This window comes from Peromyscus leucopus, chromosome 8b (assembly GCF_004664715.2).
Source record: "Peromyscus leucopus breed LL Stock chromosome 8b, UCI_PerLeu_2.1, whole genome shotgun sequence".
Classification (NCBI taxonomy): Eukaryota; Metazoa; Chordata; class Mammalia; order Rodentia; family Cricetidae; genus Peromyscus; species Peromyscus leucopus.
The window spans coordinates 100778567-100805438 of NC_051086.1; the positions used below are offsets into that span (position 1 = coordinate 100778567).

At 48.1% G+C, this 26872-nt stretch overlaps 1 protein-coding gene across 2 annotated transcripts; it reads right to left on the reverse strand.

Moving 5' to 3' along the window:
* Positions 1-814: 814 nt before the first annotated feature.
* Positions 815-26872, reverse strand: Prpsap1 (phosphoribosyl pyrophosphate synthetase associated protein 1). Of its 2 annotated transcripts, XM_028889639.2 has the most exons (10): positions 26629-26872; positions 25051-25103; positions 20166-20232; positions 10229-10401; positions 9057-9172; positions 8545-8600; positions 7671-7816; positions 2968-3038; positions 2099-2245; positions 815-1452 (listed from the first exon to the last, which is right to left on the reverse strand). In XM_028889639.2, exons 1-10 carry the CDS (start codon positions 26796-26798, stop codon positions 1294-1296), a joined length of 1158 nt encoding a protein of 385 aa, XP_028745472.1. In that variant the 5' UTR covers positions 26799-26872; the 3' UTR covers positions 815-1293. The 2 variants fall into 2 exon arrangements, with proteins under 2 accessions (XP_028745472.1, XP_037057478.1); XM_037201583.1 differs by lacking the exon at positions 25051-25103 and having other exon boundaries at positions 26629-26648.

Consider the following 26872-nt stretch of genomic DNA (forward strand, 5'->3'; position numbering starts at 1 on the left):
ACCATGAAGCTGGGGAGGGGGCTCGGGGTAAAAGCATTTGCAACGCCAGCATGAGAACCCAAACCTAAATCCTCAAAACCAAGTGTGCTTGGAACCCAGAGGCCAGTCAGCCTAGATGAAGGGCAAGCATCTGGTTCGTGTCTTAGAGAGCAGAGCACCAGACTCCAGCACCCCCCCTACTGCCCCCCCTTCTCTTGTTTACTAGGTCACAGCTCTTCCTCTACAAGCAAGCTAATTATCTTAATGGCTGAATTCTTTGCTCAATTTTCCGTACATGGATCTTTAACAGAAGGTAACTTATTTGTGTGCTTGAAAAGACCCATGTGCACAAAGTCCTAATTGTGGGTTGGGAGCCTTCCTCAGAGATAAAAGAGGGGAGGGAACTTCCCTGTAGCGAAAAACAGTTGTACAAATAAGACTCCTTCCTGTCTCGCAGAGCCCATAAGCAGGTCCACTTCCTGTCCTGAGATGCCCTCCTCCTCTCCACACTGCCGGCTCAGACAGAAGCTCGGCTGTGTTTGCAGAAGCCTGCCGACGAGGGGTGGACTGGGACTGGGATGGTGAGGGAACTCTTAGGCAATGCAGCCAACAGCTGCTCACCCCTCTTCAGGGTTGCAGACAGGGCGGCCGACAGAACGCTTGCCTAGCATGGAGACGTTTCCTCCTAGTGATTAGGAAAGGGGGAGCCTGAGTGAGACCTATCTGTGGTTCATTCCAGCCCCGGACCCTGACCACCCTGTTTTGTACCCTGCATAGTGCAGAGAGGGTTTGTCACAATCTAGGGGGAGCGGGGAGCCCCACAGTAGACAAGACACCAGAGAGACAAGAAGCTTTTATTTGCAACTTCCGAGGAACACAGTTGCTGAGGGACGCGCTACTCTGATGAGCTCAGTGAGAGCAGACAGACACTTCGCTGTTCAATGGCGTAGGCACCGGGGTTTCTGAAAGGAAAGGGATTCTCTAGAAGACTTATTAGAAGCCTGTCCGGGGAGAGGGCACTCGGCTCCCTGACCAAGTTCAACACCCCACTTGCCTTCCCCAGAGCAGATACTGTTGAGCAAAACAAGCCATGGAGACTCTGCCTTTGGTTTCTCTTCCACTGTCTGCTCAGGATTAAGGAACAGGGTTGATGATGGCAGACAGCGAAGGCCGCGTCTGTCATTTATCCACCAGCTCTGTCCTCTTGCCTATCTTAGTGCCTCCTCCTCACAGCCTTGTAGAGACTTCCTAACTACAGCCTATTTCCAGGCTGACACACTGATGTGGAGGGTCCAGGGTCAAGGCAGCTCCAAGTTAGTCATCCACTGTGATGTTCCGGAAGAGGTAAGCCATGGACTCGCCATTGTGGATTCTCCGAATTGCCTCAGAAAGAATCAAGCTGATGTCCACAGTCTTTATCTTGGGACACTGCAGTTTCTGGAGCTCGTGAGGGACAGTGTTCGTCACCACCACCTAGTAACCAAGCCACAGAGAGCACATAGTCACTGTGTGTGTCAGGGAGTAGCTACAAAGCAAAGCATATCTAACATTTAATTTAATGCCCCCAGCTCAAGCTCCAAAACATAAACCGTTTGTTCTAGAGGGTTCCTTTAGTGGCAATGGGGGCTGAACACATCACACACGCCAGGTGAGCATGCTCCACTGAGCTACAGCCCAATCTTGGTTTTGACTTTGAGGAAGGGTCTTGATAGGTAACCCCAATTACAGCTTAACTATAACTCATTTCTCAAGTGCTGGGATTACAAGCATAAAATCACATCCGGCCAACGTATAGATTTTAGAAACTGAGCATCCACTGGCTCAGAACTTAAGTCCTAACAATGGCCAGTCCCATTCGAAACTTACTATCATCAGGGAAGATTTCAATTATCAAATGTCACTGTACTGTCAACATGAAGAGGATCTAAACAATCCTTTATGCAAATCCCAATTCCCGAACGTCCATCCGCCCAAACAAAGCTGCTAAGAAAGTACTGTAAACAGGTGCGCCCCCTAGCCAGAGACGAAGCAACTTAACACTGAGTCACTTGATTATCCCAGAAACTAGTGGCAACCTGGACTCAAACGGAATATTCTAAGCCCTTTAAAGCAGACAAACCTCATCAATGGAAGACTCCTCAATCAGACGAGGGGCTTCGGCAGACAGGATGCCGTGTGTGGCCATGACATAGATCTTATAAGCACCCCTCTCTTTCAGGATCTCTGCAGCAGCTACGAAACTCTCCACATCATCAATAATGTCATCCTGCAAGGAGAGAGGGAGTCTCAGTCACTCTCTACCCAAGCTGAGAAAGCACTTACCTCTCCACTGCACATGGTTTCAGCGCCACCAGAACACATGCCTGGGCCAAGACCTGAGCATCCCGGGCCGGCAAGAGAGACACCTCTGTGGGCTGAGTGTCAGCAAAGCAGTGAGGCTCCTGGTCCCCAGGTGTGTGTGACATGGCAGCTCAAGCTGTCATGATGACATGATGTCACGATGAGGAGCTTCCCTCCCTCAGACTCCTGACTCACTCCAGAGCCAGCACGCTGCTTACTTTGTCCCAAGAGAGGGCGACATGAAAGGAAGAGAACTAGGGGAGCTGCTGATGGTGTGACTCTGACCTAGTGAGAGCGGCCAGCGCGCCAACACAAAGCTAAGCTGCGCTGGGACAATTGGAAAGGCTCGGCTTCAGCCTATCTCATGGCCCCGAAATGTAAGGACCATCAAGTGAGCTGGTCTGAGGCTCCAGAACCCTAAGATGAAGGCCATGGTGCTGAATTTCCCGGGGAAGTACTGGGCTTTTAGTTTGCCAGTTATCCATCAATTTCCACCCATTTATATAAAAATTCTATTACTCTCTTAAAGGAGACCCAGTAAGGAAGGGCAGATGCATCCAGTGGAACCCACCACCACACTGAGACCCACACTGACTAAGCCACCAGTGTCACCGCTGTGCATGAAATGATGACGACGCATCCCCATACCACTATGATTGCAATGCGTCCTCCGACGTCTCCGACCACTGTTATAGGTGGCTTCTCTTTGGCCATCATCACTAGCAAATCAAAACAAATCACAAGACCCAGTTAGTTGGGTAACTGGATAAATGTAATCACAACCTGGTGGCAAGCTTCAGCACAGACTATTTATACAACCTAACACACAGACACACAGACACACAGACACACACACCCCGCCTTGACTGACTCGCTCAAGAATCTGAGCTAGCTGGAGCAACACTGCTCACAGAAACAGGAGGCAGGAGGCAGTGATTTTAAATTTTCTAGTAGTTACAGTAAGTAAAAATAAAAAGCAGGAGCTGGAGGAAGAGAAAAGTTGCTCTTGTGGAGGACTTGGGATCCCAGCATCCACATCGTGGTTTACAACCATGGAGTTTCAGGAGGTCCTGTTCCCTCTTTTGACCTCTGCAAGCACCAGGCATGCACATGATATACATAAAAACAAAACACTCATGTACATAAAATTGAAAATGGTAAATTTGGTATTTTGTTTGACATAGCATACTTAAAACTGTACCATATCAATCTATAATCAGTATTAAAATGTACTGATGAGGTTTTTTTTTTTTTTTTAAATGGTAGCCACCACTATAATATTTGGTCATTTTGAACATCTACCTCTTCACTCAAGTGAGACTGGCCACATCTGAAGAACTCAGTACTCGCTTGTACCAAGGGCCAACAGAGTGTGCAGCAAAAGTGGAAAACTGGAAGAACAGAGCAGAAAGGAGCTCATGACCAGAGAAACAGTCCTGTCAGGGTGTCTGGCCAGGCTGACATGTGGACAGCTGCCTGCTAAAACCCAGTCAAGGGTGGGGGTGACGAGTCTCACTTTCTTCTTTCTTGGTTTTGGATTTTCGAGACAGGGTTTCTCTGTGTAGCCTTGGCTGTCCTAGAACTCAGAGGTCCACCTGCCTGTCTCCCAAGTGCTGGGATTAAAGGTGTGTGCCACCACCACCCGGCCTCGTCTCAGTGATTTGGACACTGCAACCTTAGTATCAGATGTCTGCTCCACACACTTCCCTGGAAATCAGGGACTTACAAGATGTAGCTACCAGATCATTTTCTCATTGACTCTGAAGCAGAGGCTCCATGGTTCACTACAAAACCTGCCTCTGCAAGAGGACACACCAAGTAGAAACCTGGGAGAACTCAGCCATACACTTGCCCAGCACACCACAAGTCTTGGGCTCCATTTCAAGTATAACAAACCAACTGTAATGTACACCACATTGGTAAATTGTCACATGCCGTTTGAATCCACGGAGACATGGTGTCCCAACCCCATACCATTTCAGATCCAAGAATGTTCTCCAGGTCTGGGGATGAGGAGACCCCCCTAAACTGTATGACATGGAGGGAGAAGAACAAAAAGCAGCTCAAGAGTAAGAATACTGTGTCCTTGGAACAGCTGGGCTGTGAACATCTGCAGGTCACTACTGTTCACCCCATGGTGTCAAAGTGTCTGCAGTAGGGAAGAGAAGCAGGAAGCCAGCCGTGGAGAGAAAGCTCAGCTCACCTCAAACTGATGTCTCAACTTCCCCAGTTTCTGCCCAACAGTGTGAGTATCAATGTGTCTCTCTGCTCTTTGTTCTTTTACTTGGATGCAACACCAGAGAGCACTCTGCTCCAGACTCTCCATGGGGAACCAGCTAGCTGCCTTAATAACCCCTTTTGATTATCTTGTCTGCCTGTCTGTCTGTCTGTCTCTCTCTGGCTTGCTATATACTTAATAAACTGACAATATGGCTCAGCAGAGCACGCCGGCTGGGGCCGGGCTGTAGCTCAGCTGGGAGAAGGCTTGCCTAGCATGCCTGCCACCCTTGGTTTGACTCCCCAGCACCACTTAAAACTCGGCACGGCAGCACAAACACCATCCTGATTCCAGGACGCGGGAAGAAGAGGCAGGAGGATCACAAGTTTAAGATCACCTTCAGTTATATAGCCAGTTTGAGGCCAGCCTGGGTTACATCAGACCCTGTGTCTCAACAATAGAGCCCCAGAAAAACAAGCTAAGTTCTCTGCTCTCCCTGCAGCCTTTACCACTGGGAAGTACTTCTGAAAAGAGTAGTCGTGGGGGAAAGGAAACAGTCCGGCACCAGGTGATTCACAGCTCGGCACGTAACAACCAGTTCAGCTGACCCCACCTAAGGGAGCTGGTGTCCACCCTGAATAAGAGGGAGACGGCTGATCTGGAGGCCTGGACATTTTCTGGTCCAATTTTAATAGGTACTTCTTCATTTCCCATCAGAATCAAGGTGATCTCTTGAATTTGGGCAGTCACAATTTTTTTTTTTTTGGTTTTTCGAGACAGGGTTTCTCTGTGTAGCTTTGCGCCTTTCCTGGAACTCACTTGGTAGCCCAGGCTGGCCTCGAACTCACAGAGATCCGCCTGGCTCTGCCTCCCGAGTGCTGGGATTAAAGGCGTGCGCCACCACCGCCTGCTCCACAAATGTTTTAAACACAGATCAGTTAGCAGTCTGGCATGGTGACAGACGATAATCCCAGCTCTGGAGAGGTAGAGGCAGGAGGATTGAGAATTTCAGGCCAGCCTGAGCACACATCAAGATCCTGTCTCAACAGAACTCAGCTCTAGTTTGGTCGTGTGAGGTGGGGCATGGTGGTATGAACTTGTAGCCACGTGAGAGGCTGAGACAAGTGTACTATTCAGCTCGAAGGTTTGAGACCAGGTGGGAAACACATTAAGACACCATCTTAGAAAGGGGGGTGGGTTATGGGGGTGGCTGGAGAGATGGCTCAGTGGCTGTTCAATCATAAGGACCGGAGTTTGGATTCCAGCACCCACATTAGATGGCTCACAAATGCCTGCCAACTTCCGCTCCAAGGACCTGAAACCCTCTTTTGGCCTCTGCAAGCACCCTCACATCTGTGTTCTCCCTCTCCCTCTCCCTCGGGGGGAACAGGCAGCCAGGCATGGTGGTGCACTCTAGTAATCCTAGCACTTGTTGGGGGTGCTGAAGCAAGAGGATCCCAAGACCAGCTCAGGCTCACAGCAAGACTGTCTCAGAACTAGCAGTGATGACAGAAAAGATGCCACCTGTCAATAGCCGCGACACCACCTGTCAATGGCCGTGACTCAATAACTGAGTCAGGAGAACGAACTGTGAGTAGAAGTCCAACGGAAGTGGGTAGTCACAGGAATGCTACCGACAATGAGGAGGGAAAAAGTGTAGTAACTTTCCTAGCAGGAAGCCTGCCAGGCGCCATCCTAACCAAGACGCTAAGATCAGCCTCTCCAGCAATGGGACACCACGTGCTTCCTGTGGCATTCCTGCCAAACACCCAAATTTGAATCTATCTAAGCATGAGGACATAAACAAGTCCCAATTAAGGGATAGCCTACAAAGTAACTGATCTGTGCTGCTCTACAGTATCAAGGTCATCAGAGACAAAGAAGGGAGGAACCATTCTGGATTTAATGAGGCCACAGAATGTCAACTGAATGCAATGTGCAGCCACAGATCAGGCCCTGGGCCAAAAAAAAAAAAAAAAAGAAAGGTTTTCTTCTTGTTCCAGAGGACACAGTGAAGTAATAAGGCCTGTGGATCGCATAACAGTCTATTGGGCTGTTCTGAGTGAAAATCAGAGTTTTATTTGTACACTCGAGTACTTCCAAACTACAACAACATGAGATCTGAAGACTGTACTCTTTAACGGCCAAATAAAGTGTACAGAACCAAAATCAATAAAATTATGAAATCCTCAAAAAGCAAAAAACCAAGTAAAAGCACATTACATAGTCTTTTTATATAAAAAATATACAAAACTAGAAATGGAAAGTGAAGCAACAGCCGGGCAGTGGTAGCCCACGCCTTTAATCCCAGCACTTGGGAGTGGGGCAGGAGGATCTCTGTGAGTTCAAGGCCAGCCTGGTCTACAGAGCGAGATCCAGGACAGGCACCAAAACTACACGGACAAAGGACAAAACTACACGGACAAAGGAAGGAAGCGACAAAGCGTTCACAGGACGGAGAGCACACGCACCGGAGCTGGCCCGCAACCAACCGTGACGTTCTTTTCCCTGTTAACCCTGTTTCTGAAGCATAAGGAAAAAGATTTTTGAGAAAAAGACTCTCTCCTCTAGACATCTCAAGCCTTGCTGCAGCACACACCTGTCAGTCTGTGGGAGTGAACTGCTTGCACATCTGGAGTTGGAGGACCAAGTCAGCCAGGAGTCAGGTCAAAGAGCTAAACTAACGGTAAAGGAGCCTGATGCCAAAGCCTACGTCCCTTACGAAGTATAACCAAAGGCTTTGGACCCCACACCATCACACACAAGTTATTAACTTGTGTTATTAACCCATACTGCAAACGTGTGCTACAACACCAAACTCTCCTTTATAAAAGGGCAAGTCAAGGCAATACTGCCCAATGATTTAAAATAGCTAACCAGCCTGGTGGTGGTGGCACACGCTGTTAATCCCAGCACTCAGGAGGCAGAGCCAGGCGGATCTCCGTGAGTTCGAGGCCAACCTGGTCTACAGAGTGAGATCCAGGACAGGCACCAAAACTATATAGAGAAACACTGTCTCGGGAAAAAAAAAAAAAGGCAAAACAGCTCAAAGAGGCTGTATCCTATCCTACCCCCAGCTGTAATTACTCAGAATCTTCCTCAGTTTACAGTAAGGACACAGAATGAATCTTACAGGGTAGCTCCAGGCCCGGGTGCACAGTAGCGTTCTTGACCATGGGGGGCGAGTGTCGACCGTCATCCATGTCCAGCTCTGTGCACTGAGCTTCTCCGTGGATCACAGCCAGCCCCAGGCGCAGCCTCTCGGCATAGGACTGAGCCCTGAGAGGAAGACAACGGCTGTCAATGGTGACGCTGATGGGAAGAATGCACAGTGCCCAGTACCACTCTAGTAATCACAAAACAACAGTCTATCTCTGAGGGGACACAAAGAATCATTTCTATAAACCAGGCCAGAAGATAAACACCTCAAGGGCTACCACTGCAGTCTAGATAATTTGGGTCTTTTTCTCCCCAATATTCTATAAAGTCATTTCTGGAACGCTGTTCCAATGATGTCAATGCCAGGCTGGGGATGCAGCTTAGCTGGTCGAGTGCTCATTTAGCAAGACTGGGGTACTGGGTTTAATCCCCAGTTCTATGTACACAAGGCATGATCACCCTCAAGTAATTGCAGCATTTGAGGTAGAGGCAGGAGATCAGAATCTGAAGGTCATCCTCAGCTACCAAAGGAGCCTGAAACAGCCCGGGATACATGCACAATATACTGCCTACAAAAAACAAAAAGACCACTGCCTAAAAGTATTCATAGCCTCACTATTTCCCTGAAAATCTGAAGGATTCCATTTCCTCCAGAGGAAAACTGACTAACACTGTGCTGGAGGCGCCCACGATGTTTGAAGCGGCAAGGTGAAGCCGCTGAGTGGATTAGAAAGTGGATTAGAGAACCGTGAACTTTTACTGGCCACATTATGATAACCCTGGGTTCCCAAACTAATTCTGACTTCAGGAGCAGCCACAGAGGGATTAGAAATGCCTGGAGTATTTACCTTTTTGCAGCATCAGGAGACTTAGCTACAATGACTGCATTTCTGTAATTTGGAATCTAGATTTGGAGGAAAAATAAAAAAATACTGAAACATTATTAAAAAACAAACAAACAAACAAAAAAACCAAACACCCTTAATCTGGACACTGGTCTAAGACTTCTCCTCATGATCCACACTAGCAAGCAATCGAGCGTGCCGGAGTTCATGTTGACACTGGCTTCATGGCACCTCATCGCTGTCAAAGCTCTGCTGCACCAAGATAACAAAACTGTTGTTAAAAGCCTTCCTTCCTTTGGGGAAAGGCGGGACACAAGCACCCCGAGGGAAGTGTTCTTTCTGACATCTCGGAAAACATGGCCCTCTATGGCTAGATGCTGAGTCTATCTGGCTGCAGTAGGCACGGAGCCTCAGGGAAAGCTCTGGGATGTGCCTTTCAATAACCAAATCTGATGCCAGGGAAAAACTAAACAGCATGTCTTTGAGGACATGGGAGGTCTGCGGTGGCTCCTCACTTCTTCCTGGATATACTGAAGCAGGAAAGGTGAGGCTCTAAGGTTGTCCACAGGAAAGCTGAAAAAGCCTTGTATTTCCTTTTGGTGGAGATCCATAGTGATAATGTGAGTTAAACCTGAAATTTTAAAACAAAAAATTACAAAGTTCTCCCCTACAAGTTAATGGCCACAGTGGACATAAACTAGATGCTCAACTCCTGCTTCCTACTAGAAGACTGAAGGCAGGGTACTGTGAACTAGGGACATGGACTCGCTCGCTAGCCAGTCCGCATACAACAGACGGAGAAGAGGGTCCGGCCCCACGCCAAGGAGCCTGGGCCGAAGAACTAGCTGAACGGGTGTGCTTTCTACACTGCCACCGTCAGTGCGGTCAAGAGCGAGAGGTCAGGAGTCCAATACGAGTGTGGAGTAAACATGAAGCAGCAGTAGGAATAAAACAGGCCCTCAAAGAATAGAAAAGAAATTGCTACAGACTGTGGCTACCTCAGAAAGAAACAGAAGCAGAGTAACATAAGAGACCCACAGTTCAAGTGTAAGACCCTGAAGCGTCCAATATTCCCTGTGACAAGAATGGTGTGAGAGCATTCTCAGAGAAAAGGGACATCGACAAATAACACTGCATGCTGTCAGAGGTCATGGTCTCCCAGACCTGAGAACCAGTACTCTTAACAGACACCAGACAGGGAAAACCTCAGTCACTGTCCACTGTCATTCTGTCTGTTTTCCAGGCTGGGAAGCATGCAGCACGCCTCTCGGGGAATAAAGTGTGAACTGCTACACAGACAGGCGGGGAGAGCTGGGGAGGGAGAGCAAGAAACACCAAAGAAAAACTCGGAGCAACTGATCCATCAACTCAGCAAAGACAGTCGGCCTGAAGTTTGAGCTCTCACAAGAATGCCAAGCCTGCCAGGTGAAATGCAGAGGACAAGAGATGATGGCAAAGTACCACCACAAAGACACCCTACAGCAGTGCCCTCTAAGACAGAGGAAACCCAAGAAGTTAGGACCTCAGCCCACATTCCCCTTCCAAACAATGGAAAAGGGAACAAGAATGTGTCATCAGTGAACACAGAGAGAGACAGGTCCCAAACCAGACACAGAGGTGGAAGCTGATCTGCAGCAGGGAGAGGCTCTATCTAGTGCCGGGACCCAGGACCTCTGCTCACACTCACCGGCCTTCGCCAGCATGGAGGCCAGGAGCTTGCACACGATGGAGCCTCTCTTCCTCATCTTGCTCTGCTTGCTGTAGGGGAAGTAGGGGATGACACCGATGATGTTCCTGGCACAGGCCGTCTTCAGTGCGTAGGCCATGATCAGTAACTCCATCACGGCTGTGTTCACATCTCTACAACAGGAGAAAGTGTCTTGGAGTCAAATCTACATATTATCAACCCGAGAGGCTTTAGCCACTCAGCAGGGGCCACAACCTCTGACAGGCATTTCACCAGCACCCGTCTGTGACGGCCCCTGGTGAGCAGAGGGCAGGTGTAGTGACTTCTCTTCTTAGCTGGGTCAGACAGTTCTCAGCTGTGGTCACTCAAACCCACAGCAGTGACCCCCCAGGCCCGTCTTTGCCTGCTTCTTCCATGTCGGGAACCAGTTACTGGACACCTGCTGGACTCAGCCAGGGATTCAGACGTAGGCCAGAGCTGTCAGGAACAGAAAGCATTTTGTCTTTCTCACAGGGAAGGAGAGAGGAGTGAGGAAGTCTTGGAAGTTTTCACAAACCCGCTGTCCTTTCCTCCCCTCAAACATTCCTGACAAAGACAAGAGAAGGCAATGGACCCTGAAGGGTATCTGAGAAAGGCTTGTCACCGGGGAACCAGTGTCACTCTGCAGAGGTGATGGACCTTTCCACAAGATCTCAAGCTCTTGCCCCTGTGTCTCTGGCAGATGCCATACTCATTCTCAGATACCCTCTTCTCTGGGGCCATCATGATTTCCACGTGCAGTTCTAGAGCAGACAGGCAGGAGTCAGGCTGCCCAAATAAAGAAAAGTGCAATACTACCATCACCCAGCAGATGAAAAGATTCTGAATCTGCAGGTCAGTCAGGCAGACCTGGAACCCACTGTGCTGACCAGCCTGCTGTCTGCCTGTCTTGAAGGCAGTTTATCTAGGGTCGAGGAGCTACCAGGACTTCTTCTTACTGACGATTTTATTCTTCAATATTAAACACATGAAACTCCTAAGGTTAAAAGTACTCTATGTATATCTATGTTAGAAATAAGACAATCACAAATGGGGGCTGGAGAGATGGCTCAGAGGTCAAGAGCACTGGCTGCTCTTCCAGAGGACCTGGGTTCAATTCCCAGCACCCACATGGCAGTTTACACCTGTCAGTAACTCCAGTTCCAGGAGATCTGACACCCTCACACACATATATGCAGGCAAAACACCAATGCACATAAAATAAATTTAAATAAAAAAAAAAAAAAAAAGACAGTCACAAGTTTAAGAGACTAGGTTTTAAATGCAGTTCTGATTCTGAGCCAGGCATGGTGTGCACATTTTCATTCCAGCACTGGGAGAGAGAGGCATGTGAATTTTTGAGAATTCAAGGACAGACAGCCTGTTTACAGAGAATTCCAGGACAACCAGGGATACATGCTGAAACTGCCCCCACCCCTGCCAAATATAAATAAATAAAAATTAAAAAAGGGGAAAACCCGCCGGGCGGTGGTGGCGCACGCCTTTAATCCCAGCACTTGGGAGGCAGAGGCAGGGGATCTTTGTGAGTTCGAGGCCAGCCTGGGCTACCAAGTGAGTTCCAGGAAAGGCGCAAAGCTACACAGAGAAACCCTGTCTCGAAAAAAAAAAAAACAAACAAACAAAAAGACAGGGTTTCTCTGTGTATCCTGGCTGTCCTGGAACTCTGTACACCAGGCTGGCCTAAAACTCAGAGATCAGTCTGCCTCTGCCTCCTGGGTGCTGGGATTAAAACACTCAGTGCCACCACCACCCAGCAAGACGGCATCTCCCCGCCCGCCCGCCCGCCCACCCCTGGTTTTTCAAGACAGGGTTTCTCTGTGTAGCTTTGGAGCCTGTCCTGGAACTCGCTCTGTAGACCAGGCTGGCCTCAAACTCACAGAGATCCGCCTGGCTCTGCTCCCCAAGTGCTGGGATTAAAGGTGTGTGCCGCCACTGCCTGGCCTCTAGATAGCATTTAAAAAAAAAAATCCACCAATAAAGAGAAATTCCTGGGAGACAGAGCCAGGCGGATCTCTGTGAGTTCAAGGCCAGCCTGGGCTACAGAGTGAGTTCCAGGAAAGGCACAAAGCTACACAGAGAAACCCTGTCTGGGGGGGGAGAGAAATTTCTGTCTCTTTTCCATAGGCTGGGACTTGCTCCCTGCTCAGATTTCCTATCCTATTTTCAGGACTCAAAGTCTTATCAAATAAATAATTTGGGACTTGAAACTGCCCTTCCTGCCTGCTGTTTTTACCCTGGACTCAGTTACATAGCGGACTACCTGTAATTCTCTGAGTTCTGAGACAAGCAGAAGTTTATAAAACTATATCCTTCAAACTACTAACAAAGAAGCTGAGTGCTCCCTATCTGCGACTCCCATCAACTCTCAAGCACACCTCACATGACAACCACTCCATAACCATCTATTTCTGACATTTGTTATAGCCGCTTATCCTAGTTAGGGTTTCTATTGTTGTGAAGAGACACCATGGCCATGGCAACTCTTTTTTTGTTGTTTTTTTGTTTTTTTGAGACAGGGTTTCTCTGTGTAGCTCTGCGCCTTTCCTGGGACTCACTTGGTAGCACAGGCTGGCCTTGAACTCACAGAGATCCGCCTGGCTCTGCCTCCCGAGTGCTGGGATTAAAGGCGTGCGCTGCCGCCGCCGCTGCCGCCGCCGCCGCCACCCGGCAATGGCAACTCTTACAAAGAAAATATTTAATGGGGGTGACTTGCTTACAGTTCAGAGGATCAATCCACATCTTGAATAGAAGGCAATAGTAAGTATACTGTGTCACTGGGCAGCATCTTGAGCACAGGAAACCTCAAAGTCCACCCCCACAGTGACATACTTCCTCCAACAAGGCCACACCTCCTAATAGTGCCACTCCTTATGAGCTTATGGGGGCCAATTACATTCAGACGACCACATCACTATAGGAGTTGACTGAAAAACATCTCTCTGGCTCAGCCGTAGGTGTACAACGTCCTTGTAGAAGACCTGAGTGCAGTTCCCAGCACACAAGGCCCCTGAAGGTCCAATGCCCCAATGGCAATGGGCAAAGCTGAGGGTGAACAGGGAGACAGGCCATGTCTAGTCGACGTGATGGGACGGCAGGAGACAGATGCAGGTCTACACCTCTTTTGAGCTGGAGGACAGTCACCAGGTGGTGTCATGTGTCAGTCATGAGGAACTGGGAGACAGATTTTTGTGTTGGCATGATGAAAACATTTTACTTACACAGCATGCCCGCAAACGAGGATAAAATGAAAAGGCTATGATAAGAAGCTCTTAGCTTTTAGCTCTGTCAAGTTCGAAGGATATAGTTTTATAAACATAATGCCCTGCCTGGTCCCTGAGGGCAGCACTTGCATACACAGTAAGTCTGAAACACAAAACAAAACCCATCTCTCCGAGCGTAGGCACACACTTAGGGCTGGTCTTCAAGACAACCCAGGTGCCCCACGTGGCCCTGGTCAAGCCTCCTTCCTTGCCAGGTATTTCTCTCCTCTGAAGGAAGCTAGAGTACCTGTCTTCTTCCTATTTCCAAAGTAATAATGCCCAAGGCTAGCATCAAGGATCAGAAGACAGTCTCTTGGTACAATCAATAAAAAGCAATGGGAATTCATAACACTGGGTTAATTTTAGTTCAACCATCAATTATTTTTGGAGCAACTTATGGAGTTTACCACTTGGTAAGGCTGGGGACAAACAGCAATAGACAGGCCAGAACACACTGGGGTCACGCTTGCCTTCGTCATTTCTCCTGGGCAGCAAACGCAATTCAAGTAGCAATGCTCCTCATCCAGAAATACACCTATATATTTATTCTTCCTCTGCCAACACTGTGTGGCCTTACACCAAATCTCTACACCAAGAACACAAGCAGAGCTGGAGTTAATGTAGTAGATTCTGATATCCAAGTTTGGCTGGCCTGGTTACGGCATGCGTTGTACATAGCTGCCTGATACCATGGCTCTGCAGAGCACCGAGGGAAGGGCCTGGCAATAAGTGACTGCGAGAGATCCGGGTTCCAGAATTACCAGTTCCTGCCTATTTTTTCCTCTTCCCAGTAACCAAAAAATTCAACATCCATGGTCAAGTATGGTGATGCAACACTTTTAATCCTGGCTCTCAGGCAGAGGCAGGTGGATTTCTGTGAGTGTAAGGGAAGCCTAGTCTACATAGCAAACTCCAGGCAGCCAAGGCTACAGAGACCCTGTCTCAAAAACAAACAATTCAACATCCTCGAGTCTCCAACCTATCGATCAGGAAAGTGACAATGGGGCCTTTGTCGTGCTGGCTTTATCTACTGCCGAGATGTCAAATTAAACACAGGCAGTTGTTTTGTTTTGTGGCTAACAGGGTTTAGAGGACTTGGCAGGCAGCCTCTGTTTTGTTTGTTAAGAATGTTCCAAGTTCATCCTGCTGGTTCTTGCAGTTATTATGTATAAGTAGGACATGCTTACCTATCTCACCAAATTTTTCTTTTAAAAAAAAAAAAAGATTTTATTCATTTACTTATTATGTATACAGTGTTCTGCCTACATATATGTCTGCATGCCAGAAGAAGACACCAGATCTCATTACAGATGGTTGTGAGCCACCAAGTGGTTGCTGGGAATTGAACTCAGGACCCCTGGAAGAACAGCCAGTGCTCTTAACCCCTGAGCCATCTCTCCAGCCACAGTTTCACAGTATTTCTTTCTTTAGGGTAATTATACTCTACATTAGACTCAGCTCGGACTACTCTATCATTTCCTTTTTCTTTTTCTTTTTTTTTTTTTGGTTTTTCAAGACAGGGTTTCTCTGTGTAGCCCTGGATGTCCTGGGTCTTGCTCTGTAGCCCAGGCTGGCCTTGAACCCACAGAGATCCACCTGCCTCTGCCTCCTGAGTGGTGGGATTAAAGGCATGCACCACCACCGCCCAGCCTATTCTATCATTTTCAATAAACAAAAATTAATTTGGGGTAGAGAAATAAGACACAATATAGATATTAAACTTCTTGGACCTAGAAAGCACTAGGACACAGTCATGAGGGTAGGTTTACCCTACCCCACTTCAACGACTGTTATCTATAGCAAATAAGTCCTCTGTGGAGCCCACTTAATTTTTCTTAAATCTTTATTTTGTGTGTGTATGTATGCACACACACACATAACACACATGTAGAGATCCACTATGCAGGCTTGGTGGAAGGTATTTTTACTCACTACCCATCTTGCTCCCCTACATGGTATTTTGTTTTTGTTTTTTGAGACATGGTTTCTCTGTGTAACAGCCCTGACTATCCTGGAACTCACTCTGTAGACCAGACTGGTCTCAAACTCAGAGATCCACCTGCCTCTATCTCCCCAGTGCTGGGATTAAAGGTGTGCACCACCACTGCCCAGCCCACATGGTATTTTTTTTTAATCTATTTATTTTATGTGTATGAGTGTTTTGCTTGCATACATGTTTGTGCACCACGTGTGTGCCTGGTGACTGTGGAGATCAGAAGAGGGTGTCAGATTCCTTAGAACTGGAGTTATGGATGGTTGTCAACCACCATGTAGATGCTGGAAGAACCGAACTCCAGTCCTCCGCATGAGCAACAAGTGCTCTTACACTAAGCCGTCTCTCCAGGCCCGAGTAGCCCGGGCAGACCATATCCTTCTCCCTCACTCTGCTCGGCTTTGGGATTACCACGCCCAGGTCCCGGATGCTTCCTTCCTCTTTCACTTCTATCATTTTAAGACAAAGGAGCCAGGCGGCAGAGGCAGGCAGTTCTGTGAGTTCAAGGCCAGCCTGGTCTACAGAGTGAGTTCCAGGACAGCCAGGGCTAGGAAAAGGGGCAAGTGGGTTAAGTGCAGCTCTTGGGCCTGAGGACCAGAGTTCAACCTCCAGGACCTACGTGCAGAAGACAAAGACTCCTGAAAGTTGTTCTCTAACCTCACACCTATGCTGTGGTGTTTGTGTATACACACACACTTAATACAGTTTAAAAAGACACGGGGAGTTGGGAGAAGGAACAGAAATACCTGAAGAGGTTGGGTTTTGCCGACACTGCCTAACAAACACAGGAAAGAGGGCTGTGACTTTTAAGTCCCCAAACAAACTCAATGAAGAGAAGCCATGTCCTCAAGACAGGCACACATCTGTATCCATGCTCCTCAAGGACAGTCTGGGCTACATTCAGAGACCCTGTGTTTTAAAAAAATTCTCCTGGCTGTTCTACCAGAGTCAGTCTCGCCCTGCAACCTGTAAACAGCTGCATTATTTGACCAGTTCCTTATCTTCTACCACCAACCCAGGCTTCTTCTACACTGCTCACTTAAACACTGGTTCTGAGCAGGCTTGGCTTCCATGAGATGCTAAGAACACAAACTGTGTAAGAGCAAGCCTCCAACTCAAAGAACATGAGCAGCGCTCCTATGCTAAGAATGCCGCTCCTATGCCAAGAGCAGCATCTGAATCAACATCCAGGAAGGACAGAGCAGGACATCAGCCCAGTGCTGGGGATTCTGTCTGTAATGCACAAGGGAAACAACATTTTAAAACAGTGAGCCTTTGTGGACCGTGACTTCCATACTGACGAGGACACGTAAGAACAAGCTCAGCTACAATGAGAATCTCAGGGGCTGGAGAGACGGCTCAGTGGTCTTCCAGAAGACCCAGATTCTGTTCCTAACATCTACACAGCAGCTCACAACTGTTCCAGAGGAATCTAATATCCTCTTCTGACCTTAGTGGGCACCAGGCATACATGTGGTACACAGCAAAACACCCATACACATAAATAATAATATTAATAAGGATTTCAAAATATACAGAATCCAAAATTTAGAGTCAGAATGAGGGCACAAGCCTAAATTTGGGATGATCACTGTCTTTTGTTGTTGTTTTGTTAAGTAAGACAGGGTCCTGCAGGGCTGGAGAGATGGCTCAGCGGTTAAGAGCACTGGCTGCTCTTCCAGAGGTCCAGAGTTCAATTCCCAGCAACCTCAGGGTGGCTCACAACCATCTGTAATGAGATCTGGTGCCCTCTCCTGGCCTGCAGGGACACATGCAGGCAGAACACTGTATACATAATAAATAAATCTTAAAAAAAAAAAAAAAAGAGGTTGAGGATTTAGCTCAGTGGTAGAGCGCTTGCCTAGCAAGCACAAGGCCCTGGGTTCCGTCCTCAGCTGGGGGGGGGGGGCACAACAGAGTCCCACTATGGTTGTTCTAGAACTCACTATGCAGACCAGACTGGCCTTAGTCTCCCGAGTGCTAGGGTTAAAGGTGTGAACAACCACACACAGACACACAAACATACCCATAAATGAAAAGGTAAGTCTTAAAATCAAGCTGGGCCCCTGAGCTTCCGGACGGGAAGTTCCCAGTGCTGTGACCCCCACTGTGGTCTGCTTCGTCAAGCCAAGAGCTAATGTGTCAGGCATTCGGTCACAACCATGAGAAACCAATCCAATAGACAAAATGACGAAGGGAGAGAAAACAATCGTTTCAGGAAGCATTCTGTTCTGAGTTGGGCTTGGTGGTGTAATGCCTCGAATAAACACTTGGGAAGCAAAAAACAAGAAATCAGAAGTTTGAGGCCAGCTTGGGCTACAAAGTGATACTGTCTCCAAAAAACAAAAATTGTTCCTCTGGGCCTGGTAGCACACACCTCCATCCTAGGTCTCAGGAGGCTTCGGGTACAAATCAAGTTGGAAGCTAGCCTGGGCTGCATATCAAGACCCTATTTCAGAAAAGAGAGGAACAAGCTGTCTTGTTAGTTCAATCCCACCATGAAGAAAAGCACTGGTAGCCAGACAGTGACGGCACACACCCCTTTAGGCCCAGCACTGGGGAGGCAGAGGCAGGTGGACCTCTGTGAATTCGAGGCCTGGTCTACAGATCAAGTTCCAGAAAAGCCAGGACTACACAGAGAAACCCTGTTTAGAAAAACAATAACAAACAAACAAATGTTTTTTTAAAGAAATGCATTGGAATAGCCTAGGAGGTCACCTGCCTACCATGAAGTCTTGAATGTGATCCCTAGCATTTAAGAGAAAAATCAATCAATCAATAAAACTCAGAAGATACTTTGCCCAGGTGTCAGAGTCTCAACCATGCAAACACATCATGCAAAGAAGACACTTATCGATGTCCTGTTCTAACAGCCACACTTAACTGGTCTGGACTCGTCAGGCAGGCTGCTCAACCCCTTGCCATTATGCCAGCCATGTTATGTGCCCACATCACCAGGACCTCCACTGTGAGGCCACAACCTTAGCTCCTCCCCTCAAGCCTCAGGAACGATTCTGAGACTCAACAGACATAGCAAAGGTACCCAGAAGGGCTGCTCATGGCTGGCACATTAGTTGCCCCAAAAGCAGCCAGTGTGACTTTTCCTGGAGAAGGGAAAAGTCAAGTCACAGCTCAAATTCCAGCTTCTCCTGCAGCCCAGTGCTTGGTGCCAAGATTCCTAAATCAATCTTCCTAAGACACACCTTCTTGCCGTCACAAAGCTAGTCAGGGCAGCTTAGGGACTCTGCCACCTAGCTCTGTCTCTGGAGAAGGATTAGTGGTCCACCCAGGGATGAAAAGCTGAGGCTGCCCTCCCCCCTCAGAGAGGGGCTCCACAGTCAGGCAGTCTCTGGGGCGGCCGAGGGCCTAGGATTTTATGAAAACGTTTTAATCTCCAGAGATAAGGAGTCGACAATGTGCCATAATGCTCATTGCCCCAGAGCAGCCATGGGACCATCCGCTTCCTTATTACGTGCTCTTAAAGCTGAGGAGACCTCGGAAACAAAGGCCTCTCTAATCACATGCTGTTTGAACAAAGGCCTGAGTGAACAAGCTGTGTGAACTTCTCAGGGAAGACATTTCTAGGCAGGGGAAATGTGAGAAAACCAGACATCTGGGTGGGCTGTAACTAATTCTATAAGATTCACAGCTGGAAAGTCAGCTCTCCGGTGGAGACAGCCATGGGTTAGAACAGCAGACAGTATCAGGTACGTATATGTAACGCACACAGTAAGTGGCGTCCTTATGGGTAGTACAGCATCAAAACCCCACAGTCGGGAGATAAATAAACAAGGCACTGTGATCCCGCCAAGATGGCCCCATGCCTACCACACCTAGAAATTGTCCAGTTAAGACTGCAGAGTGCTTCCCATGTTTCCTGAATTGAAGGTAAAAGGAGAACAGCAAAGGAATGCATAATCCATTTCCCCTCGGATTCTCTCGGCCAGCCCTCAGGTCCTTCTCTCTTCTATTTTGGACGGTGCCAGGGACTGAACCCAGGACCTTGCACATTCCAGGTAAGTACTCCACCACTGAACCAGTTCCTTAGCCCCTTCTTTCCCACTTCTCAAGTGCATGTCAAAACCACCGAAAAGGGCCGATGAGATGGCTTCCTGCTAACACTGATGAGTTAGATGCATCCCTAGGACTCACGGCAGAATTAGAGAACTCATTCCTCCATGTTGTTCTCCGCTCTCCTCATGTACATGGCACCCTCACCTCCACTACATAAACGTTAAGGGGAAAAAAAATTGTTTTTGTTTTTTTTCCAAGACAGGGTCTCACTATGTAGCCTTGGCTGGCCTGGAACTTGCTATGTAGACTAGGCTGGCCTGAAACAGAGATCTGCCTGTCTCTGCCTCCTGAGTGTTAAGATTAAAGGTGTGTGCCACCATGCTGGGCATTTTCTTTCCTTTTTGAGGCAGGTCTCACTAAGTTGCCCAGTGTGGCCTTAAACTGGTTCTGAAGTTCAAGCAGGCCTTGAATTTATCCTTCTGCCTTGGCCTCAAGCCAAGCACAAATTTATAATCTAAAACAAAGCAATAACAAAAATCAAACCTGGATTGCTGTTCACATGAAAAGATAACCAATTACATCAGGATGTTCCTCAGAGGAAAATGGATTCCCGAACGGTGCCAAGTCTTACCTGGGTATTGTCTGTATAATGAAAATATCTTGGCCACGAACAGACTCTTTGATTTCAACTCTTGTTTCTGAAGAATAAAAAAAAAAGTATTCAGGTCTAAACAGTTCATGGTGCAGTAAACAGACAACAGCTGGAATAAAGAGGATTCTAAACAGCCCCAACTGGCATAATCCAAGTCTTAACTAAAATACTCATACACAAGAGTGGCCAGGTTGGGAGAAGACAAAACCAACAAATGTGTCAAATAGTCCAAAAAATTCCCAAAGCTGTCACCAAAATGAAGCTATGAAAAAACACACTGAAGAAAGGGTCCACAGCGAATAAAGAGGCCGCAGCTAACACCTGTTAGCCTTTCAACCAATGCAGAGGCGTCCCTGGACGGGCCCTGTGCTGGGTCCTGGAGAGGACCTGGACCAACGGGATGAAGACAATCTCTGACCCAGCCTTGCCACAGACAGGTCATGGAGAGCAAGGCAAGAATAGTGGTCTTCCGGAAAGCCGGCAGCACAGCAGGGGAGGGGCCATTTGCCAACAGTCGTGGTCACTCAGACCACTTGGGAGCAGAGAGTGTGAGAGAAGAGATGCACAGGTCAAGAAGCCAAGGAGGCCCAGCCAGAGAGCAGAGTTTTCTTCTTAAACATGACAGGAGCTTGGGGTGGTAGCACGTGCCTTTAATCCCAGTGTTCAGGAGGCAGGCAGATCTCCGTGAGCTCAGGACAGTCTGGTCTACAAAGTGATTTCCAGAACAGCCAGGACTCTGTTACACAGAAAAATCCTGCCTCAAAAACAACAACAAAATGAAAAGAATCTCTGCTGAAGCTTTTCTGGGGCTGGAGAGATGGCTCAGCAGTTAAAAGCACTGGCTGCTCTTCCAGAGAACCCAGGTTCAATTCCCAGCACCCACATGGCAGCTCACAACTGTCTGTAACTCCAGTTTCAGAGGATCCAACACCCTCACACAGACATACATGCAAGCAAAACACCAATGCACATTTAAAAAAAAATGACAGGAAAGCAAAGCTGGTGGAGGTGGCAGTCCTTGGCTACCATGGGAAGAAAACGATCGCAGTGCAGGACTGGCAACAGGGGCCGTGGGAACGCACACAGACCGACTGAAGACCCGGGGCAAGTGGCAGAACCCGATCCCAATGGGCCCCAGTCTGACTGCTGAGCAAGCACACTCCAGCCTGTGGTAGCACAAGGCTGACCATATTAATCTAAAATCTGAAATCCAAAATGTTTCCCAAGCCTGAAAACCCTGGGGTGCTGACGACACTCAATGCTTTAGACTCTGGGGCATTTCAAATGTGAAATGCATAAACCAGTAGTCCAAGCCAATGTTCCTAGATCAGGAACGAAGTCCCAGCTTTTCAGGTGAGGGACACTCAACCTGCAGGAAGGAGGCAACCTCAGCTAAGTAACATTTGCATCCTAGGAGCTTGAGAGTTGCTCAGTAGTGAACTTTTCCCTGGCATGAACAAGGGGAAACTCTGGATTCAATCCCTAGAACTGGTCCCACCACCTCCAAAAAGATTTAAAAGTCTATTCACAGTAAGTGAATAGAATGGGCTGGATAGAAGGCTGCTGAGACTTGGAACATTTCCGATGCCTCAGTTCCAGAGATAGAGACCCACAGCAGTGATGATGAGTAAGTAAGGAGAGCATCTTTATTATCATTCCCTCCTCTGGCCTCCCAACCCTAGCACCCACACCAGACAGCTGGGGATGCAATGCCCTTTCCTGGCCTCTTTGGACACCACACACACACACACACACACCTCTCAACAAGTCTTAAGAAAGCTGCTAAGGTGGGAAGCTGGCTGAAGGATACCTGATGCTAATTAAAACGTGGTTTTTCACACACACTGTGAGGGTGCTTTCCTTCAGCTGTCCCTCCAACCGTCCACTGTCCTGCCCTGGATCCCAACATCACTATGACACTGGGGCTTGGTTTTGGTTTGAGGCAGGGCCTTACTCGGGGAGCCTGGCTGATGTTTCCCTGTGTGGCCCAGAATGGGCTCAAACTCATGGCATTCATTCCTCTTGCCTCAGCCTTCTGGGTGCTGAGATGACAGGCATGGACCACAACACCTCTTCAGTGTCTTTTTCTACAATGAATAAGAGCAGGATGAGGACAGGCGGCAGTGGCACACGCCTTTAATCCCAGCACTCGGGAGGCAGAAGCAGGAGGATCTCTGTGAGTTTGAGGCCAGCCTGATCTACAGATCAAGCTCCAAAGCTACATAGAGAAACCCTGTCTCAGAAAAACCAAAAAAAAAAAAAAAAAAAAAAGAGCTCCCCTAGATTATGACATAGTATTATTAGTGGGACAGTCAGATACCTTCAAATGTTCGTGTTATAATTATTTTCCACACAACTCAGAGGGAAGCAAACTGGGCCCCCAGCCCAGTACAATAATCTATACATTTGGGTTAAGAGAAAAAAAAAAAGAAAGAAAGAAAAGAAAAGAGGACAGATTTTGAAAGGGATGTTGACTGCCTGTGTCTGAACATCACCATCAGGTGTCTTCTCAATCACTTTCACCTCCGTTCTGAGACAGGGTCTTTCACTAACCTCAGCTCATTGACATTCCTCGGCTGACTGCCCTGGAGCCCCAGAGCCCCAGAGATCACCTGTATCTGTCTCTCCGGCACTGAGGTCACAGATGCACAGCAAACACTATCTCCACCCCCACCAAAGAGGACTTTCGGTCACGCTATCATTTGATGTCTTAATGAGTCATATTTACCAAACAGAACCAAAGTAGAAGAAAAAACAAAACCTTCTATTCACCTCTCCTTTACTTCTAACAAACAGGGTATGTGCATCCGAGTGCAAGAGCGGACATCAAGGAGGACAACAGTCAGACTCCAGGGAGAGATAAGGACCAAGGGCACAGGCGCTAATGCTGGAAAGAAACCATTTCTGTGCTGAATTCCTGTATCAGGACATGAGCGAGTAAGTACTCGCTATGTGAGCCTGACGACTTGAGCTCAGTCCCTAGCACACACACAGGCGTGCAAACACACACATGCACACACACACAGGCACAAGCACATGCAGTGGCTGGTGTCTACAACCCCAGCTGTTTGTGCAGAACAGCAGAAACAGTAAGAGACCCTGCTTCACCAAAATAGCAAAGAACTGAGTCCCCAAGCTTGTCCTCTGACCTCCACATGTGCATCCACACACATGCACACCACCACACATAAAATAAGCAAAAATTAGAGCACTATCTACTTGTGAAAGTATGCCAGCTTTTGAGGTGTGATGGTGCTACATGGTGAAGGCAGGAGGATCCCAAGTCCCAGGCCTGAGTGGTGAGTTCTAGTGTGGCCATGGAATCAAGGCAAAAGCATGCTAAAAAAAAAAAAAAAAGAGGAAGTAGGTGGGACAAGGAGAGAGGAGAATTCTGGGAGGCGGAAGGCTGAGGCGGAGAGACACTGCAGCCACCGCCATGACCAGCAGCATGTGAAGATGCCGGTAAGCCACCAGCCACGTGGCAAGGTATAGATTTATGGAAATGGGTTAATTTAAGATATAAGAACAGTTAGCAAGAAGCCTGCCACGGCCATACAGTTTGTAAGCAAAAAAAAAAAAAAAAAAAGCCATCAAGCTGGGCATGATGGTACATGTTGTGGAATATTAGTTTAAGATGTGTTATATTTGTTTATGCTGTGGAATATTTGTTTAATGATACAAAGATATTTTTCACTCTTTTATGTTGCATTTGTTTAACTCTGTAAAGCTGTGTTATTTTGTCCATCTAAAACACCCGGTGGTCCAATAAAGAGTTGAACGGACAATAGCAAGAAAGGATAGGCGGGGTGGGCAGGTAGAGAGAATAAATAGAAGGAAGAGAAGAGGGACGAGTGAAAATAAGGAGGAGAGGAGGGCTCCAGGCACCCAGCCACATGGCCAGTCATGGAGTAAGAGGGAAAGAAAGATATAGAATAAAAAAAGGTAAAATCCAGAGGCAAAAGAGAGACACGATAATTTAAGAAAAGCTGGCTAGTGGGCAGTGGTGGCACACACCTTTATTCTCAATTTTTTTTTTTCCCCTGAGACAGGGTTTCTCTGTGTAGCTTGTGCCTTTCCTGGATCTTGCTCTGTAGACTAGGCTGGCCTCGAACTCACAAAGATCCACACGCCTTTAATCCCAGCACTCAGAAGGCAGAGGCAGGCGTATGTAACCCTGATCTACAGAGCAAGTTTCAGGACAGGCTCCAAAGCTACATAAAAAAAATCCTATCTTGACACTCCCCTCTACCCCAAAAAAAGAGGAAAAAAATAAAAAATAAAAAAAGCTGGCTAGAAATAAGCCAAGCTAAGGCCGGACATTCCTATGTTAGAATAAGCCTCTGTGTATTTATTTGGGAGCTGGGTGGTGGGCCCCCAAAGAACAAGGAGTAAAAATAAAAACCAGCAGGTACATGCCCACAATCCCAGAACACAGACGGTTAAAGGCGCCAGGTAAGGAATTCAAAATCAAAATCATCCTCAGCTGCCTAGCAGGTTCCAAACCAACAAGGGTCGAACCAGTGAGATGGGTAGGAGGTGAAGGCACTCGCTACCACGGCCGACCCGAGTTTGATTCCTTGGACCCCACAGGCTAGAAAGAGGGAACCAACACCATGTGGTATTACTGGAAATGCAGAAGCAAGACGATGGTGAGTTTGAAGCCTGGATGAGTTAGTTATACAGTGAACGCCTCTCTAAAAGATCTGAAACGGAAAGAGGAAACGAAGCCAGAGCGGCGGTGCCTGCTTATAATCCCAGCACCAGGGAGACAGAGCAGAGGGTCAAGCCACCCTAGGCTACATGAGATACTGCCTCAAAGGGCAACGACAAACCCTACATGAAAAACAAACCAACTTTAACTTACCTCCATTGGTCTCCTGGTATACAACAGATTTCCCCAATTCAGCACCAAGACGCCTATTACACAAGAAAAGGGGGTGGGGACGTTAATTAACCCATTATTTTGGAAGCTGAGGCAGGAGAATTGCTGTAAGGTGAAGCCAGCCAGGACTACATAGCAAGCCCAACTCTCTTAAAAAAAAAAAAAAAAAAAAAAGAGAACAGAGTCAGATAAATGCAGCACAAGCTGAGCATACGAAAGACAGTGCATTTGTAGATATGTGTTGTTACAGGACCTTCACAGTGATCTGAAGAACTAGCTAACAAAAAAGGCAAACCCACTAATTTTTAGAGTGCCCTTCCTCAGGCTTTCTCAAGGCAAGGTCACTATGTGATAAATCTGAACCAGTATAAACAAACTCAAGCTTCATGTTTGAAGTGAGTATTGTACTTGGCCTTGACCAGAAAGACCATAATTAGGGCTTAGAGACAGAAAGCAGGCAGCAGACTGCAGAACTCTTTCCTATACTCTCCTAAACCCACTTCAAAGTCCAACTGATAAGAAAACAGGTGGAGCTTAGAATTTCTGAATATGAAAATGACCTTAAATGTTCAAAGTCAAACCATTTAAGCCTGGAGTCCAGGTGCACACCTGTAATGCCAGCATCAGGGAGGCTAGAACCTGAACATAACCAAGGCTGGCCAGGGCTACAGAGATCTTATCTCAGAAAACAAAAGCCAAGGATGGGTGGGGTGGCACAGGCCTTTAGTCCCAGTATCCCCGTGGCAGAGGCAGGCAGATCTCTTAAGAGTTCAAGGCCAAAGGTCTGCTTTGTAAATTCCAGGCCAGCAGCAGCTACAGTGAAAGCCAGTCTCATAACAGAGAACACAGGCCAAACAACAAGTTAAGCAACTATAAACATCAAAGGGAAGGACAAATGATGCATTCTGTTACATATTTCCAAAAAGTTTATTTTTAAAAAGGGCCCTTACGGCTCTTTATATCGGGGCTCCAGTTTTCTGCAAAGGAGAAAGAGGGCTTTTCCGTGAACAGGTATTACCAAAGGGCCACTGGGAGGCCTCATCTCCAGTATTCCCCACTAACTCAGGCTGGCCCTCCCGTCCCTGTCCCACAGAACCACCCACATTTTACAAGTAAGGTTAAAAACAAAACAAATCCAACCACGTCCCTCAGCCAGTGTCAGCGAGTGATAACGGCAAGCCTGGGAAAAAATCGCAAGGCCCCAAAGGTCCCTTAAGGTCAGAGGCTAAGTAACATAAACACAAGCAAAGACTCTTTTGTACAACTAACTGATCCAACATCTTGGAATCACGGCTCTCCCCCGCCAAGCCCCCCGTAGTTCTGAGCTCCCTTCTCCCTGCCCTTCGGTCTGAGGCTAGACCCGCACGCCTGTCTCGTTAGGGAGGGCTGGAAATGGCGATGGTCACATAGAGACCGCCGGAAATCTCTCAAGGGTGATGCCCCACGGCCCTGGGACGGGAGCACCTACTTCCCCAGGGGTCGGCCCGAAGCTTCGGCCCCCAGGGGCGGAGGTGGGGGCGGGGGGAGGCGCCAGGCCAAGCCGGGCACCGCTGCGCTTACTCGGTGATGCGCTTGGCTAGCTCGGTGCAGGCGGCCGTGGAGTTGGCCGAGAAGACTCGGTAGCCGGTGCGGGCGGCGTTCATGGCCGGCGGGGCGGCGGGGCGAGCCCGCGGGACGCGGAGAGCTGAGCACGCGGACAGCGGGGGCAGCAGCAGCAGCTTCTTGGGCATCCTCCGGCGCGAGGCGCGGGGACGGCGGTGCGCGCGGGGCCGGACGCGGGCGCAGCTGTGACGACGACAGCGGC

What these genes read in the sequence shown, in the direction of transcription:
- Prpsap1 (XM_028889639.2), bottom strand. Translation starts at nt 26,798, where the DNA reads ATGCCCAAGAAGCTGCTGCTGCTGCCCCCGCTGTCCGCGTGCTCAGCT. An exon ending in CTCCATGCTGGCGAAGGCCG is followed by an intron (nt 9,173 to 10,228) that starts GTGAGTGTGAGC and finishes TTAAAATTTCAG; the next exon opens with GTTTAACTCACATTATCACT. An exon ending in TTCAGTATATCCAGGAAGAA is followed by an intron (nt 8,601 to 9,056) that starts GTGAGGAGCCAC and finishes CTCCAAATCTAG; the next exon opens with ATTCCAAATTACAGAAATGC.